Genomic DNA, 15,883 nt, shown 5'->3' with positions numbered 1-15,883 from the left:
CTGTGATGTAACCAGCCAAGAAGAACTCCAGTAGAAGGTTGGCATAATGGTGGTTGGTAGCCTTGGCCACTTCAGTCTTCTCAGGAAGTGCAATCGCTGTTGCACCTTCCTGACAAGTGAGAAGATCTCCAGGATAGGTTAAGTGGACAGAGGAACTAGGTGAATTGGAGTCATGGATAAGGTCCTTCAGCTCAACTCAGCAGTGCTGACCCAGTTGGCATTCTGGGTGAATCCCATTTGCCCGTGCTTGGCCTGTATCCTTCTAAGTCCTTCCTATCAGTGGCATCCATATAACCACGTACGGAGCGGAAAATGGCCTTTTGAGTCCGCACCGGTTCACTGATTTTGTGCGCCCTCTTCAGGCATCGGTCCCGGTAGATCTTCATTCAATAACGATGGGCGAATTCAATGCAGGTGGAATCTTATTGAAATTGAAAGCAAGATTGTTGTCCTGGCACCACACAACCAAATTCTTGATCTCCATCCTGCTTTCTGACTCATGGTCATCAACTTGGATCTCCGAAAATCTTATCGACTAAAACTTACCTTTATAATGCCAACCATTTGACTACATTCAGTTCATATACCTAGGGTTGATGTCACCTAGTGCGGTAACTCATGATGTCACTTCCCCCCCCCCCACCACTCATGGACCTCCTCCTGTACCAGACTATTCAGAATCTTTAGTAATGTTTACTCATGATTCGTAATTCCCGTAGATCACTGAGTGTAATGGCAATAGTAGTGAGATAAGTAAAATTAGTGACAACATTATTAGTAACTGAACAGAAGCCTTTTCTGATTATTCTCCTTTTCCTTTAATTATTACTTCATTCTCAAAGTTATTGATACCGGTTCACAAATACTAATGATCACAATATTGTAGCTAAAACTCCAGAAAATTTAATGCCATGCTATTACAGCGACCTGGGTTCGAATCCACCGCTGTCTGAAGGGAGTTTGTATGTTCCCCCCGTGTCCATGTGGGTTTCCTCCCACCCTCCAAAAACATGAGGTTGTTGGTTATTGGAGTATTTGGGTGGCATGGGTTCGTGGGCCAAAAGGGGTTGTTACTGTGCTGTAAATATAAATTTAAAGTTTAAATGCTTCAAGTATAAATCTGATTACAGTTAATTGAGATTAAATTGCATTCTTTATTCATTGTTGATTAAAATCTCTCTTTGTGCTGATTTCTGTATTTCAGGACCTACTAATGCTTACACAGAAGCGAACTACAAACCGGCCTTCCTGTCAGATGATGAGCTGAAGCATCTCATTCTCAGGGTGTGTGCTGATTTTTTAAATAGCATTGTGAGTTTTGATAAACTCAGCTGTTTATTGTCTGCCTGGTGGCCGTAACATTCCTTGCACATTGTGGTTTTTTCTAGCACTCCAGGGAGCAAGTTATCCTTGGGCTTTCTTTGACGTTAAGATGAACTAACCTCTCTCGGAGGACAGAAAGCAAAAAGCTGTCTAGATAAATATCCAAGCTGAAGATTTAATCCTTGCTGATGTTTGACCCTTTCTTGGAAACCCTTTTAGCTGTGTGCAAATGACAAATTTAGCAGATCACGGTCCAAATAGTAAATTATGAACCGGCACTAATAATCTATGACGTTTAAGTTTAAATTTTAGATATACTGCACGGAAACAGGCCCTTTTGCCCCATGATCCGTGCTGCCCAATTGACTTACAACCCTATACATTTTGGAGGGTGGGAGGAAACCGGAGCCCCCGGGGAGAACATAAAACACCTTACAGACAGCATGGGATTGGAACTCTGGTCCCATTCGCTGGCACTGTAACAGCATTGCACTAATCACGCTGCCCTATTCTGGCAGAACATTTTATTTCAAGGAGTTTTTGAAACGAGCAGCATAGGTGCATTTCAGGGAAGCTGGATGAGCAAGGAAAGATGCACTGAAAGATGAGAGGGAAGAAATGAGACTGAAACAGTGGCACCATGGGCCATACAGGATGGCATACAGCACATGAAGACCCTTTGAGGTGAGTGTGTCACCATCAACCTTAAATTCTAAATACAGCAAACAAAACTACCTCGAATGTAATTCTTTAAATGGTTTAAAAAAAAAAATGGCTTCACTGCCAGAGCTGCTGTAACAGCAGGGCTGCCACTGGTGTGGATCTGGGAGAACAGGGACACAGCACTGCTCCGAAGCCAGCAGCTCCGTACAGGCTCAAACAAGATCAATAAAGGAGCTGACAGCATTTGTAATTAAAATCCTGCAACCATGGATGTCTGTGCCCAAGATGGTGGTGTCTGTGCTCGGCAGGGGCCTCACGGTATTGCAGACTCCGGGGAGCAGCGGTCCGGTGCAGGGCATCAGAAATGGGGAGAACACCCCCCCCCCCCCCTTTGAGAATGAGAAACAGGAGATGACCCTACAGGATGGTGAACATGGTGGCAGACCAGCGAAGGTCTCAGCAACTGAGGGCCCACACAAGCTGCAGGTGACTTGGGGACGGGGGACCAGCACAGGGCTGAGGGCTGCTGAAGACTGGCTCATGGGAACCAGATATCAGATTTGAGAAGGTGCTGAGGGCAAGGGCGGTCCTGAAGGTCCTTGGGCACTGAAGCCTTCCTGATTGTGTTGGAGGTTTGGACCTGGAGCTTGGATGGCCGATGGATCGAGCAGGAGTCTGTGCGGCTGCGGGAGTGCTGGAGGTGAATCCACGGGCACTCAGTGACTCTGAAGGGACACACTTTAGCTTCTCTTTCTCTCTCACTGGGGGGGGGGGCCGGGTGACACTAATGGTGACTTTTTGTCTGCCTTATGGCAGGACGAAGTTACGGTATATCATGTATATTACATTTTTAATGTATTATTATGTGACAATAAAAGGAACCTTGAAACTTAATGATGCACCTTTTGAAAGGATGTAGTATTATGTTCATTTTTTGTTTCTTGAACAACACAAAAAGTGCTGGAGGAACTTAGCAGGTCAGGCAGCATCCATGGAAAGAAATATTGACATTTTAGGCTAGAACTCTTCTTCGGATTGTTCACTTTCCCCTCCTTGCATTCATTGCTCTTTCGACTGAAATATTGTCTGGCATATGAGCGCATCTGTTCCCATCTGATTTGACTGAGTGGTCCCTCTGACATCTCTGAAGCAATCACAAAGATGGCACGCCAGTGGCTATACTTTGTGAGGGGTCTGAGGAGATTTGGTACGTCACCGAAGACTCTCGAAAACTTATACAAATGTTCTGTGGAGAGCATTCTGGCTGGTTGCTTCACTGCCTGGTATGGAGGTACCAACTCTCAGGACAAGAATAAACTCCAGAGGGTTTTAACTCTGCCTGTAACATCACAGGCACCAGGCTTCACTCCATCGAGGACATCTATGTGAGGTGGTGTTTTTTAAAAAAGCATCCTCTGTCCCAAAGACCCCCACCACCCAGGCCATGCCCTCTTCACTCTGCTACCATCGGGTAAAAAGGTACAGGAGCCTAAAGACGGCACAAGGACAGCTTCTTCCCCACTGCCATCAGATTCCTGAATAATCAATGAACCAAAGACACTGCCTTACATGTTATTATTATTATTTTTTTTATTTACAGTAATGCCGTAAGATGGTTCATAATATGAATGTTTGCTCTATGATGCTACCGCAAAACACCGAATTTCATGACTTGTTCATGACAATAAATTCTGATTCTGATATCTTTGGCTTGGCTTCGCGGACGAAGATTTATGGAGGGGGTAAAAAGTCCACGTCAGCTGCAGGCTCGTTTGTGGCTGACAAGTCCGATGCGGGACAGGCAGACACGGTTGCAGCGGTTGCAGGGGAAAATTGGTTGGTTGGGGTTGGGTATTGGATTTTTCCTCCTTTGTCTTTTGTCAGTGAGGTGGGCTCTGCGGTCTTCTTCAAAGGAGGTTGCTGCCCGCCAAACTGTGAGGCGCCAAGATGCACGGTTTGAGGTTATCAGCCCACTGGCGGTGGTCAATGTGGCAGGCACCAAGAGATTTCTTTAGGCAGTCCTTGTATCTTTTCTTTGGTGCACCTCTGTCACGGTGGCCAGTGGAGAGCTCGCCATATAACACGATCTTGGGAAGGCGATGGTCCTCCATTCTGGAGACGTGACCCATCCAGCGCAGCTGGATCTTCAGCAGCGTGGACTCGATGCTGTCGACCTCTGCCATCTCGAATACTTCGACGTTAGGGATGAAAGCGCTCCAATGGATGTTAAGGATGGAGCGGAGACAACGCTGGTGGAAGCGCATATCAGTGGAAACAACGGCTTGTGAGCCAAGTAGAATTATTGTGATTGGGAACTGAGATTGTACAGGAGATTAATGTCATTGGCTGTGATGCCCTCTTGCGTTTGTGCAAATCAATTCGAATGGCTTTACAAGATTGATCGCAGATAATCTAAACATCAAAACAAAGGAGGAGAAAAGATATTTAATTTTTCTGTAATAATGGACCCTGAGGCCAATCTGTTAGTTCTGAGATCCAGTGAGACTGTGACTGATCTGTGGCCTGGATCAGACATTCCCTACATAAATGAGACATACAGCATGGTAACAGGCCCTTTCAGCCCACCTAATTACATCCCGTTGAGTTACAAGTCTCAGTGTGCTTTTTGAAGGGTGGGAGGAAACCAAAGCCCTCAGGGAGAACATACAAACTCCTTATGGACAGTGCGGGATTCAAACCCCGGTCCCAATCACTGGCGCTGTAACAGTGCTGTGCTGCCCCACGTTTGAGAAAGCCTTGTTTTCACTTTGTGTAACACAAATATTTTTAATATCACTAGGATTGAAGTACAGAAGAGAATGAACTTGAGTGCTTCACAGGGAAGGGGGGCCCATAATCTTTGAGCAGAGTCCTAAGGGGGCCATAGCCAATAAAAAGGTTGTAAATGGCTGTTCTAGATCCTATTCATTTGCCTCATCTCCAAAACCTGTTTTATGTTTGGATATTGATAGATTTTTGATCCTCCCTGCAGCCGTCACTTTTTGCTGTAAATACACAGTCTTTGTAAAGAGTTAAATAACCTCCTCCTGTTTGACTTATGGCCATTTAAAACTCATTGACTATCTGTCGATTCACTTCATTCTGAACTTTTGATGACGTTGCTGGTCTGTTTTGAGGTTATTGGCGAAGGGTGTTGGATGGACAATGTGAGTGTTGGCCCGGAGAGTGATTACTTACAATCTGTCTGCTCTTCCAACAGGCAGCTGACGGATTTCTTTTTGTTGTGGGATGCGACAGAGGAAAGATACTTTTTGTTTCGGAATCGGTCTTCAAAATCCTCAATTACAGTCAGGTAACGATGGGATCAGATCCTTGGACGTTAACAGCAGATGAGAGCCTACCCAGAGTCAGGAAGTCCAGCGTAAAGACTTGAGCTGCTAACCCTGTACAACGTTGAAGCTGGAAAGTACCAAGGGATGTGGTGGAAAAATTACTTCATTCAGAGGGTGGCGAATCTGTGGAATTTGTTGCCAGAGATGGCGGTGGAGGCCAAGACATTGGGTGTATTTTAAGCAGAAGTTGATTTATTTTAAATTAGTAAAGATGCCAAAGGTTTTGGAGAGAAGGCAGGAGAATGGGGTCGAAAGGAAAAATACATTTGGCTTGATTTGAATGGTAGAGAAGATTCAATGGGCCAAATGGCCTAATTTTGCTCCTAAGTCTCATGGAGTTAAACAAGAAAGTCTATAGATGCTGTGTCTGAGTGTAATACTCCAATGTGTTGGAGAAACCCAGCAGGCCACACAGCATCAGTGGGAAGTAAAGGGTAACCAATGTTTTGGGCCTGGGCCCTTCGTCAGGAAGGCCATGTGTCTTTTATTATTGAAAATTTTGTAACTTAGATGAAATGTTAAATATCAAGTGTATCCTCAGATGCTGTGGGAAGATATGGAGTTTACTGGGGCCCTGGTAGAGAAACTTGTATCATCGTTACCCTGAGGTGAGGTAGTGAAGGACTGCAGTGATAAGCCAGAGAGCTAGAGCTGGTGAGCCCAACATCTAAGGCGGTATCGTCACTAAAGGAGATTCTGAGAGACAAGATCTACCTGCATTAGGAAAGGCAAGGACTGATTAGGGATGGTCAGCATGGCTTTGAGGTGACCAGAATTGATGGAGGTAAGGCAGTAAGTAGGTGTTGTCTACCAAGACCTTTGACAAGCTTCAGCATGGAAGGTTGGTTTGGAGGGTTAGATTAAATGGGATCCAGAGTGAACTGGCAAATTAGATACAACATTGGTGGATGGAGGCAGGGAGTGGTGCAGGATTTTTGTCCCTCAGATACAAGACTAGGAACCAGTGGTATGTCGCAGGGATCTGTATTGGCTCCAATGTTATTTTTCATCTCTATTCACAATTTAGATGAGAATGTACTCGGCGTTAGCTGGGTCTTTTCTCTTTGGAGCATAGAAGGATGAGAGGAGACTTAATAGAGGTCTACAAGATTATGAGGGGCATAGATGGGTGGACAGCCAGCACTTTTTTCCCAGGGCAGGAATAGCAAACACCAGAAACAAAGTGAAGGGAGGGAAGTTTAGGGGAGACATCGAGGGTTTGTTTTTTTTTAATGCAGACAGTTGTAAAAAGCCTGGAATGTCTTGTCAGGGATGGTGGTGGAGGCTGAGAAATTAGGGGCATTTAAGAAACTCTTAGTCAGGCACATGGATGAGAGAAAAATAGAGGGTTACAGGGTAGGGAGGGTTTAGTACTTTTTTAAAGGAGGGTTGGCACAACATTGAGGGCCAAGGGGCCTGTACCTTGCTGTAGTGTTCTATGGTCTATGTTAGTAAGTTTGCAGATGTCACCAAAACTAATGGTGTAGGGACAGTGAGGAAGGTTATCTAAGAGCACAACATGATCTAGATCAACTAGGACAGTGAGCCAAGTATCAGCATGTGGAATTCAACTTGGACATGTGCAAGTTGTTGAATTTTGGAAAGTTAAACTGTGGCAGGACATGTATGGTAAATAGCAGGGCCATAGAGAACATTGGAGAACAGAGAGACCTCGTGGTACAGGTACACCGTTCCCTGAACGTGACAGCACATGTAAACAGGGTGTTGAAAGAAGGCCTTTTGCATGCTTGCCTTCATCATGCTGAACACGGCAAATGCAGGCAAATGGGACTGGCTCAGGCAGGCAACTTGGTCAGCATGGATGAGTTGGGCCAAAGGGCCTGTTTTAGTGCTGTAGAACTCCTACAAATACCCCATCCTATGATGCAACTTTGAGGGCACTTAGTGGAACTTTCCAATGGTTACCCTTTGCAATAATAACAATTCAGCCATGGTTTGTGGGAGCAATCTGGGGCATAAGAACTTCAGCATAATGGACTGATCTGATGAGTAACCAGTTCTGAAGCATTGGGTATTCTCTGGAGATGGATTTCAGATGGATGAATCTCTCCATGTGATCATTTTTGCTTATTTTATTTTTTGTTGCAGGCTGACCTGATTGGTCAGAGCTTGTTTGACTACCTTCATCCGAAGGACATTGCCAAAGTGAAGGAACAGCTCTCGTCCTTTGACAGTGCTCCAAGGGAACGGCTGATAGATGCCAAAAGTAAGGGCCTATCTTTCTTATTGAGAAATGGCAATGAGTGCTGGTCAGTGTGGAAATGAATTTTTTATGGTTACGTGTGCTGAGAAATGGTGAAAAACTTAAGTAAGGAGGAGGGTCATCAGGTAACAACGCTATAAGATCTTGATGAGACGGAGTATTGGGCTCAGTTTTGCTCATCCAGCACCAGGAAAGATAACATTAAGCAGGAAAGTGGTGGCACGTTTAGCGTAGGGGCGGCACAACGCTGTTACAGCGCCAGCGATCGGGACTGGGGTTTGATTCCCATGATGTCTGTAAGGAGTTTATGTGTTCTACCCTGTCTGCGTGGGTTTTCACCGGGGGCTCTGGATTTCTCACACCTTCCAAAACATACTGGGGATTGTAGGGTGATTGGGTGGCATGGGCTCGTGGGCCAAAAGGGCCTGTTACTGTGCCGTATGCCTAAATTAAAAGGAATGTTTCTGGGAAATGGCGGGCTTGAATTGTAGAGTCTGGAGAGGTTGAACATTTCTCCCTGCAGGAAGGCTGAGGGGTAAACTTATGAGACTGTTCTGCCATTTGAATCATGGCTGATGTCTTTTCCCCCTCAACATTTTCCTGCCTCCCACCCCCCCCCCCCCCCCCCCCCCATATCCTTTGATATCCTCACTAATCAAGAACCTGTCAACCACCACTTTAAATCTACCCAATGACTTGGCCTCCACATCTGTGAGAGCAAATTCCAGATTCACCCCACTCTGGCTGAAGAAATTCCTACTCATCTCTGTTCTAAAGGAACGTCTTTTTATTCTGAGGCTGTGCCCTCTGGTCCCAGCCTCTCTCACTCCTGGAAACACCTCCACATCCACTCTCTATGGCCATTTCAATATTTGGTAGGTTTCAATGAGATCCCCTCATCCTTCTAAACTCCAGAGGGTCCAAGCCCAGAGGTATCAAATGCTCCTCATGTGTAAACCCTCTCACGCTTGGGGTCATTTTCATGAACTTTTGGATATGGGGCCCAAAACTGCTCGCGATACTCCACATGAGGTCTGAACAATACCTTATAAAGACTCAGCATTGCATCCATGCTTTATATATATATATATATATATATATATGTGTATAGACATATATATGTGTGTGTGTGTGTGTGTGTATAATATGTGTGCACACACGCATATGTATTATTTGTCTGTACATGTTTTGTCTGGTTGTGTGTCTGCATGTTTTGCACCAAGGACTGGAGAATTCTGTTTTGTCAGGTTGCACTTATACAATCAGATGACAATAAACTTGACTACTAAAATGGAAAGGGAATAGGGAATAAGAGGTTAAAAAAAAAAAATCATGGAAACTATCAGTGGCTCAGATTTGAGAATAAAGACTCTCAACACGTCAGGCAGTGGTCAAGGACCCTTCACAGAACTGGGAAGGATAGAAAACAGGATATTGGTTCCACCATGTCTCCTGCTGGAGGAACTTGGCAGGCCAATAGCATCAGTGGGAGAGAAAGTGGTTGGATTCAGGTCGGACCCTTTCATTTGGACTGTGGACTCTGTGTGGCTGTGGAAGCGCTGGAGGCAGTATAATGTTCTGAAGGCAAATCCATTGACATTCGGTGACTCTGGGGGGCGGGGGTTACTCTCTTTTGTTTCTCTTCCTTTGACTTTAAGAGGAGCTTCAGGCAATTTCTGCCGATGGTGAATCTGTCTGCCTCACGGTAGTCGAAAGCAATTTTGTGTAATATGACACTGTTTTATTACATGACAATAAATTGAATCTTGAACCTTGACTTGGACATTTTTATCCATCCTAGATACCTGAAGCTGCATTTGTTTTACATCCTTGCGTTTTTTTTTCCTTTGTTCCCTGATTAGCGGGTCTGCCAGTGAAGACTGACATCACCCCAGGACCCACCCGATTGTGTTCCGGAGCCCGCCGCTCCTTCTTCTGCAGGATGAAATGCAATAGGCCGTCCGTCAAGACAGAGGACAAGGACTTCTCTTCAAACTGCTCCAAGAAGAAAGGTAATGTGTCATGCACAGTTTATGGAGTCCCACAGCACAGAAATAGGCCCTTTGGCCCAACTTGTCCATGCCAACCAAGGTGTCTATCTAATCCAATCCTATTTTCCTGCCTTTGGCCCATAACCCTGTAAACTATCCCTATCCACGTACCTGTCCAAGTTTAAACGCTTCCTCTACACACCACTCTGGGTGGGAAAAAAATTGTTTTTCTTCATATTCCCTTTCAATCTTTCCCTCTCACCTTAACCTGTACTCTCTAGTTTTAGACACCCTACCCTCAGGAAAAAAAAAAATCAACACTATCTATGCCCCTTATAATTATGTGAATGTCCATAAAGTAATCCTTTTGCCTCCTTTGCTCCAGGGGGATGTGTCCTAGCCTATCTAATCTCTCCTTGTAACTTCAATGTTCCTGTGAATCTTTCAGCACCCTTTCTAGTTTAATCACATCCTTCCTATTAGCATGGTGACTGGAACTGCCAATAATGCTCCAAGTGTAGTCTAACCAGTGAATCAGAATTTATTGTCATCAACATGTCACAAAATTCCTTGTTTTGCAGCAGCGTCAAAGGGCAAATATTTATATAAACCACCTTACAAAATAAAATTTAAAAATCGTGCAAGAAAAAGTCAAAGTGAGGCAATGTCTGTGGTTCATTGTACATTCAGGAATCTGTTGGCAGAGGGGAAGAAGCTGTCCTTGTGTCACTAAGTGCTCGTTTTCAGGCTCCTGTACCTTTTACCCCAATGAGGAGGGCATGGCCTGGGTGGCGAAGTTCCTTGAGAGTCGAGGCTGCTTTCTTAAGACACCTCCTCTTGTAGATGTCCTCAGTGGAGTGGTCTGATGCCCATGATGTTGCTGGCTAAGTTAACAACCCTCTGGATTTTTCTCTTGTCCTGAATGTTGGCACCTCCGTACCATACAGTGATGCAACCAGCCAGAATGTTCTCCACGGTACAAGTTTTCGAGAGTCCTTGGTGACGGAGTGAATCTCCTCCGACACCTCGCAAAGTATAGCTGCTGGTGAGCCTTCTTTGTGATTGCATCAACGTGGAGGCTCCAAGACAGATCCCCGGCAATGACTTGTACAACTTTAACATGACATCCCAACTCCTAACCACATTGTCTCATCTGCTGAAGACAAGTATGCCATATGCGCCTTCACCAACCCTTCCATCTGTAGCAGTTTCGGCAATGGTCTCTGGGCCCTGCAGTTTACTGTGCACGCCCTGACCAAGTTCAGCTTCTCAGTAACAGGAATGTGAATCTCGGGATATGGGAGATGCCTGTGAAATCATTCAGAGGGCTATGAATTCTCTACCTCAGACGCTTGCCGAGGCTCAGTCATTGAGGACAGTGAAAGATCAGTTGATAGATTTGCGCATGATTTTGGGAAAGAAAGTGAAAGTTGATGTTAAGGATCAGATTTCCAGGGCATTGGATCCAGGGTGGGTAATTCAGGAACCCAAGCAAATTTTGGCAATTTAAATTCAGATTTGATGTCTTTTTTTTGGCCACTATCTTTCTTTAACCTTTTAGTTTTTGAAAGTGAAAATTCTTCTGAAAATTAATAAAGAACCCTAATTGCATTTGTATGGATTCTTTCAATTCGCTTTCAGTCAGTCACCGGGTACTTTCCAGGTATTGTGACAATGCACACCCATTGTTACAAAAACAGGTTCTTCCCTTCTGCACTACCTCACTTTTAATCTTTTTGCACTAATTATTTAATTTTAAATACTGTATTTGCAGAACTGTAATTTATAGCAATTTTTGTACCTGTAATGCACAATATGGCTGCTGCAAAACAATAGATTTTGTGACACTTTCATGACCATGAACCTGATTCAGTAAGAAATGCAGGACTAAGCCATGCCCAGCACATACTTAAACACTCTGCGGGGGTGCTCAGCAGGTCTTGCACGTCAATGGGATAGAAAGAATGGTCATCGTTTTGGGTTGTACTTTAAATGTAGACATACAGCACAGTAACAGGCCCTTTTGGCCCATGAGCCCATGCTGCTCAATTACACCCAGGTGACCTACTCCTCCGGTACATTTTGAAGCATGGGCGGAAACCGGAGCACCCAGAGGAAAGCCCACTCAGACACAGGGAGAATGTACAAATTCTTTACAGACAGCGCACGATTCGAATCCCATCCACTGGCGTCATAACAGCATTGAGCTAACCGGTACACTAACTGTATCGCCCCAAAGTAAAGGGGTCCAGCCCAAAATGTCGACCTTTCTTTCCCACTGACACTGCTCAACCTGCTGAGTCCCTCCAGCAGATTGTTTGCTGATCCAGATTCCAGCATCTGCAGTCTCTCCCGATATCCCGTGCCTTTAGAAATTCTGCCTGGCCTGCAGAAAAAAGAATCTCAGGGTTGTATGTGATGCCCATGTGTGTACTCTGAAGGTTGATGTGAGCTGCAAGCTACATCTTGGCCCGTGAGCTGCACCAGCAGTTGTTGAATGTGTGTGCGCACATTTCATGTGCCAGCTCCCTCTAGTATGACAAGAACACGCCTCCAGTTGATACCCTTGTGTCTTGCAGCTGATCGCAAAAGTTTCTGCACCATCCACAGTAGCGGCTACTTGAAGAGCTGGCCCCCAACAAAGATCGGACTGGAGGAAGATAACGAGGTAGACAGTGAAGGCTGTAACCTAAGCTGCCTCGTCGCTATCGGACGTTTACACCCTCACATTGCTCCGCAGCCAATCAGTGGCGAGATCAGAGTGAAGTCAACAGAGTACGTTTCCCGGCATGCCATAGATGGAAAGTTCGTCTTTGTGGATCAAAGGTGAGATACATCAAACACTCAAAGCTCACATTCCATCAGGGATTTGATCAAATAGATTGGGAGCAACCATTCTTGTAGAGGCATAGAACATACAGCAATACAGTACAATAAACTCTCCATCAATCTAATCCCTCCCAGCCCATAATCTTGTCATTTTTAAAAAATATATCACTATTAGATATATAAAATTGGGAAAGAATAAGATCGAAGCAGAGGGGTTGTTTCCCCTGGCAGATGAGGCAAGAATTGGCATACATGCCCTCTAAATTTGAAGCAGCTGGTTTAAGACCGAGAAAAGGAGGAACTTCTTCTCCCGGGGACGTTAATCTTTGTATTTCTCTGCCCAAGGAAGAAGTGGAGGCTGTCTCATTAAATGTATTAACATTTTAAGATTCAATTTATGTCATATACTAAAAGAGTACAATATTACACAAAATCGCCTTTTGTGTGTGGTAAGGCAGACAGATACTCCATCAGCAGAAATTGCCTGAAGTGCCTCTTACAGTCAGAGAAAGAGAACTATAGAACAATTACAGCAAAGAAACAGGCCACGTCGGCCCCTCTACCTGTGCAAAACCACTTTCTTGCCTGTCCCACTGACCTGCAGTCAGTCCATAACTCTCCCATTCATATTACCTGTCCAAATTTCCCTTAAATGTTAAAATCAAGCCCTCATCTACCACTTCAGCTGGAAGATTGTTCCACACTCCCACCACCCTCTGAGTGAAGAAGTTCCCCCTCATGTTACCCCTAAACGTTTCCCCTTCACCCTTAACCCATATCCTTTTGTTTGAATTTCACCCACCCTCAGTGGAAAAAGCCTATCTACATTTACTCTGTCTACCCCCTTCATAATTTTAAATACCTCTTCAAATCTCCCCTCATTCTTCTACACTCCAGGGAATAAAGTCCTAATCTGTCTAACCTTCCCCTGTTACTCAGTTGCTGAAGTCCAGGCAACATCCTAGTAAATCTTCTCTGTACTCTTTCTATCCTTCCTGTAGTGAGGCGATCAAAACTGCACATAATACTCTAAAATTGGCCTCATCAATAACTTACACAACTTTAATATATAATATCCCAACTCCTGTACTCAATACTTGGATTAATAAAAGCCAATATGCCAAAAACTTTCTTTACAACCCTATCCACTCGTGACACTTCTTACAGCGAATTATGTATCTGTATTCCCAGTTTCCTCTGTCCCACTTCACTCCTCAGTGCCTGACCATTTACCGTGTATATCCTTTCTTGGTTTGTCATAGATGGGAGGATAGAAGAGTGTCGTGGTCGCAAACTTAACTGCGTCGGAAGCAGTGCCAATGGCCATGGATGACTGCATCCGAGGCAATGCGTGGGAGCAGTAGCGTGTGTGCATGGGTCAGAATGGGCGGGGTGCGTACACTGTGGTGGATCACGGATGCAGGAGGAAGAGACTGAGTGTGTCAAGATCTCCTTTGTGATGGAGAGCCATTGAGATGGTCAGGGGGTTTGGCTGGGTAGAGTTTTATGGAATGTGGCTGAGAAGATTAAAGATGATTGACTCCATTTTGTACTGATGAATGAGCGAGTGCATTCTTTTGATTGTGTATATCAGGTAAATTATAGCCACTACAGAGAAAGAAGCTGAGAAGGGATAGGAGGAGAGGGAAGAGGATTTTTCCCTTCCTGACAAAGGGCCTAGGCCCGAACCTCGACAAATGTTTACTTCCCGTGGATACTGTGTGACCTGCTGAGTTTCTCCAGAACATTTGTGTACTGTTGAAAGAAGTGCAGAACTGGTTTACACAAAGCTATGGTTCTCTGGAATGAACAATCTGAAAGGGCAGTGAAAATGGATGCATCAGAAACTTCCAAAAATTGGCAATGGTTATATACTTAACGGAAGAGTTTTGAACTTTGGGAAGAGGCCAAGGTGCTTTCGAGCACCCCTGGGATTTTTGAAGCACTTTGGACTCTAGAGCTGTTTATTTTCAGTGCACTGTACAGTAATGAAAGAATTTAATTTTTTTATCAACAGGGCAACCGTGATTCTGGGATATTTGCCACAAGAGTTGCTTGGGACATCGTGCTATGAGTACTTTCACCAGGATGATATAGTGCACCTTGCTGAGTGCCATCGACAAGGTAAAAAAAAAGATGCTTTCTCACTGATATAATGCACCAAAAGTAAAATACTGGAGGTGTGGGGAATGAAATAAAAACAGAGAATGCTGGAACTAGTGCAGAGGCCAGGCAGCATCCATGGAGAAGGAAGAAGAGGAAAAATGGAGTTCAATCCGGTAAGTGTGAAGTGATGCACTTCAAACTCGAAGGCAGGGTACATAGTTAATGGCAGGATTCTTAACAGTGTGGAAAAACAGAGGGTCCTTGAGGGTCAAATCGATAGATCTCTCAAGGTTCCGGTCGCTGCGCAGGTTGATAGGATAGTTAAGAAGGCTTATGGTATGCTGGCCTTCATTAGTCAGGGGATTGAGTTTAGGAGTCGTGCAGTAATGTTGCAGCTCTATAAATCTCTGGTGAGACACCATTTGGAATATTGTGGTCACCTCATTACAGGAAGGATGTGGAATCTATGGAGAGGGTGCAGAATAGATTTACCAGGATGTTGCCTGGATTGGAGAATGTCTTAAGAGGCAAGGGTACCAGAGCTGGGTTTTTTCTCTTTGGGGCATAGAAGGTTCAGAGGTGACAATAGAGGTCTACAAGATTATGAGAGGCATAGATAAGGTAGACAGTCAGCATCTTTTTCCCAGGGTGGGAATAGCAAATACTAGAGGACATTTTGGAAGGTCAAAGTAAAGGGAGAGAAGTTTAGGGGAGATGACAGGGGTGTTTTTTTTTTTACACAGAGGTTAGTGAGTGCCTGGAATTTATTGCCGGGAGTGGTGGCAAAGGCTGGATCAATAGGGACATTATAGAGACTGAGGCGCATGGATGAAAGAAAAATAGAGAGTTATGAGGTGGGGAGGGCCTACTTTTTTGAGTAGGCTTATGTAGGTCAGCACCACATCAGAAGGGCCTGGACTGTGCTGGAATGTTCTATGTTCTGAAATGCCTGGCTAATGACCTTGTCAGAGCTTGTGTACTTTACCAGGATAAAGGGGCAAATAATGTTTCTTCAAGTTGGCAGCTATCACCCTGGAGTTGTTGCATTTCATTGATCTCATTTTCAATGTTTAAAATGTTGGTCTCAATCCTTGGATCATCTTGTTCCTTCCCTTCTCTGTGATCCATGCTTTTGACATTTGCGTTCTTCCAGTTCTGCCTCCTTGTACATTTCTGAATTGTACTTTTTTATCACTGTGAATATTTATCATCTGTTTTCTATCATTTGGCATATGAGAGTGTAGTTGTTGTACCGTGGCGTACCTGTGTGACTGCAGCGAGCAGGAATTTCGGTGCCTTTGTGCATTGTACTTAAGTGTATGTCAATAAACTCTCATACTTGTTGCCGGGCAGCCCTGGCCACGTGCCCTGGAATTCCTTCCCTAAACCTCTTC

At 44.6% G+C, this 15,883-nt stretch overlaps 1 protein-coding gene across 8 annotated transcripts in view; it reads left to right on the top strand.

The window, feature by feature from the left end:
- Positions 1 to 15,883, top strand: part of LOC138745853 (basic helix-loop-helix ARNT-like protein 1) — a 59,144-nt gene that overhangs the window by 26,148 nt on the left and 17,113 nt on the right. For all 8 annotated transcript variants that reach the window (XM_069903274.1, XM_069903284.1, XM_069903313.1 and 5 more), the window contains 6 exons: positions 1,205 to 1,284; positions 5,207 to 5,299; positions 7,449 to 7,566; positions 9,426 to 9,575; positions 12,134 to 12,380; positions 14,401 to 14,507. In XM_069903274.1, the coding sequence (XP_069759375.1) occupies positions 1,205 to 1,284; positions 5,207 to 5,299; positions 7,449 to 7,566; positions 9,426 to 9,575; positions 12,134 to 12,380; positions 14,401 to 14,507 (795 nt within the window). The remainder of the gene's footprint in view (positions 1 to 1,204; positions 1,285 to 5,206; positions 5,300 to 7,448; positions 7,567 to 9,425; positions 9,576 to 12,133; positions 12,381 to 14,400; positions 14,508 to 15,883) is intronic.

Source organism: Narcine bancroftii, chromosome 1 (genome assembly GCF_036971445.1).
Source record: "Narcine bancroftii isolate sNarBan1 chromosome 1, sNarBan1.hap1, whole genome shotgun sequence".
In the NCBI taxonomy this organism is placed as follows: Eukaryota; Metazoa; Chordata; class Chondrichthyes; order Torpediniformes; family Narcinidae; genus Narcine; species Narcine bancroftii.
Note: the sequence above shows the minus strand (reverse complement) of the source record. Positions and strands in the feature narration are given on the sequence as shown.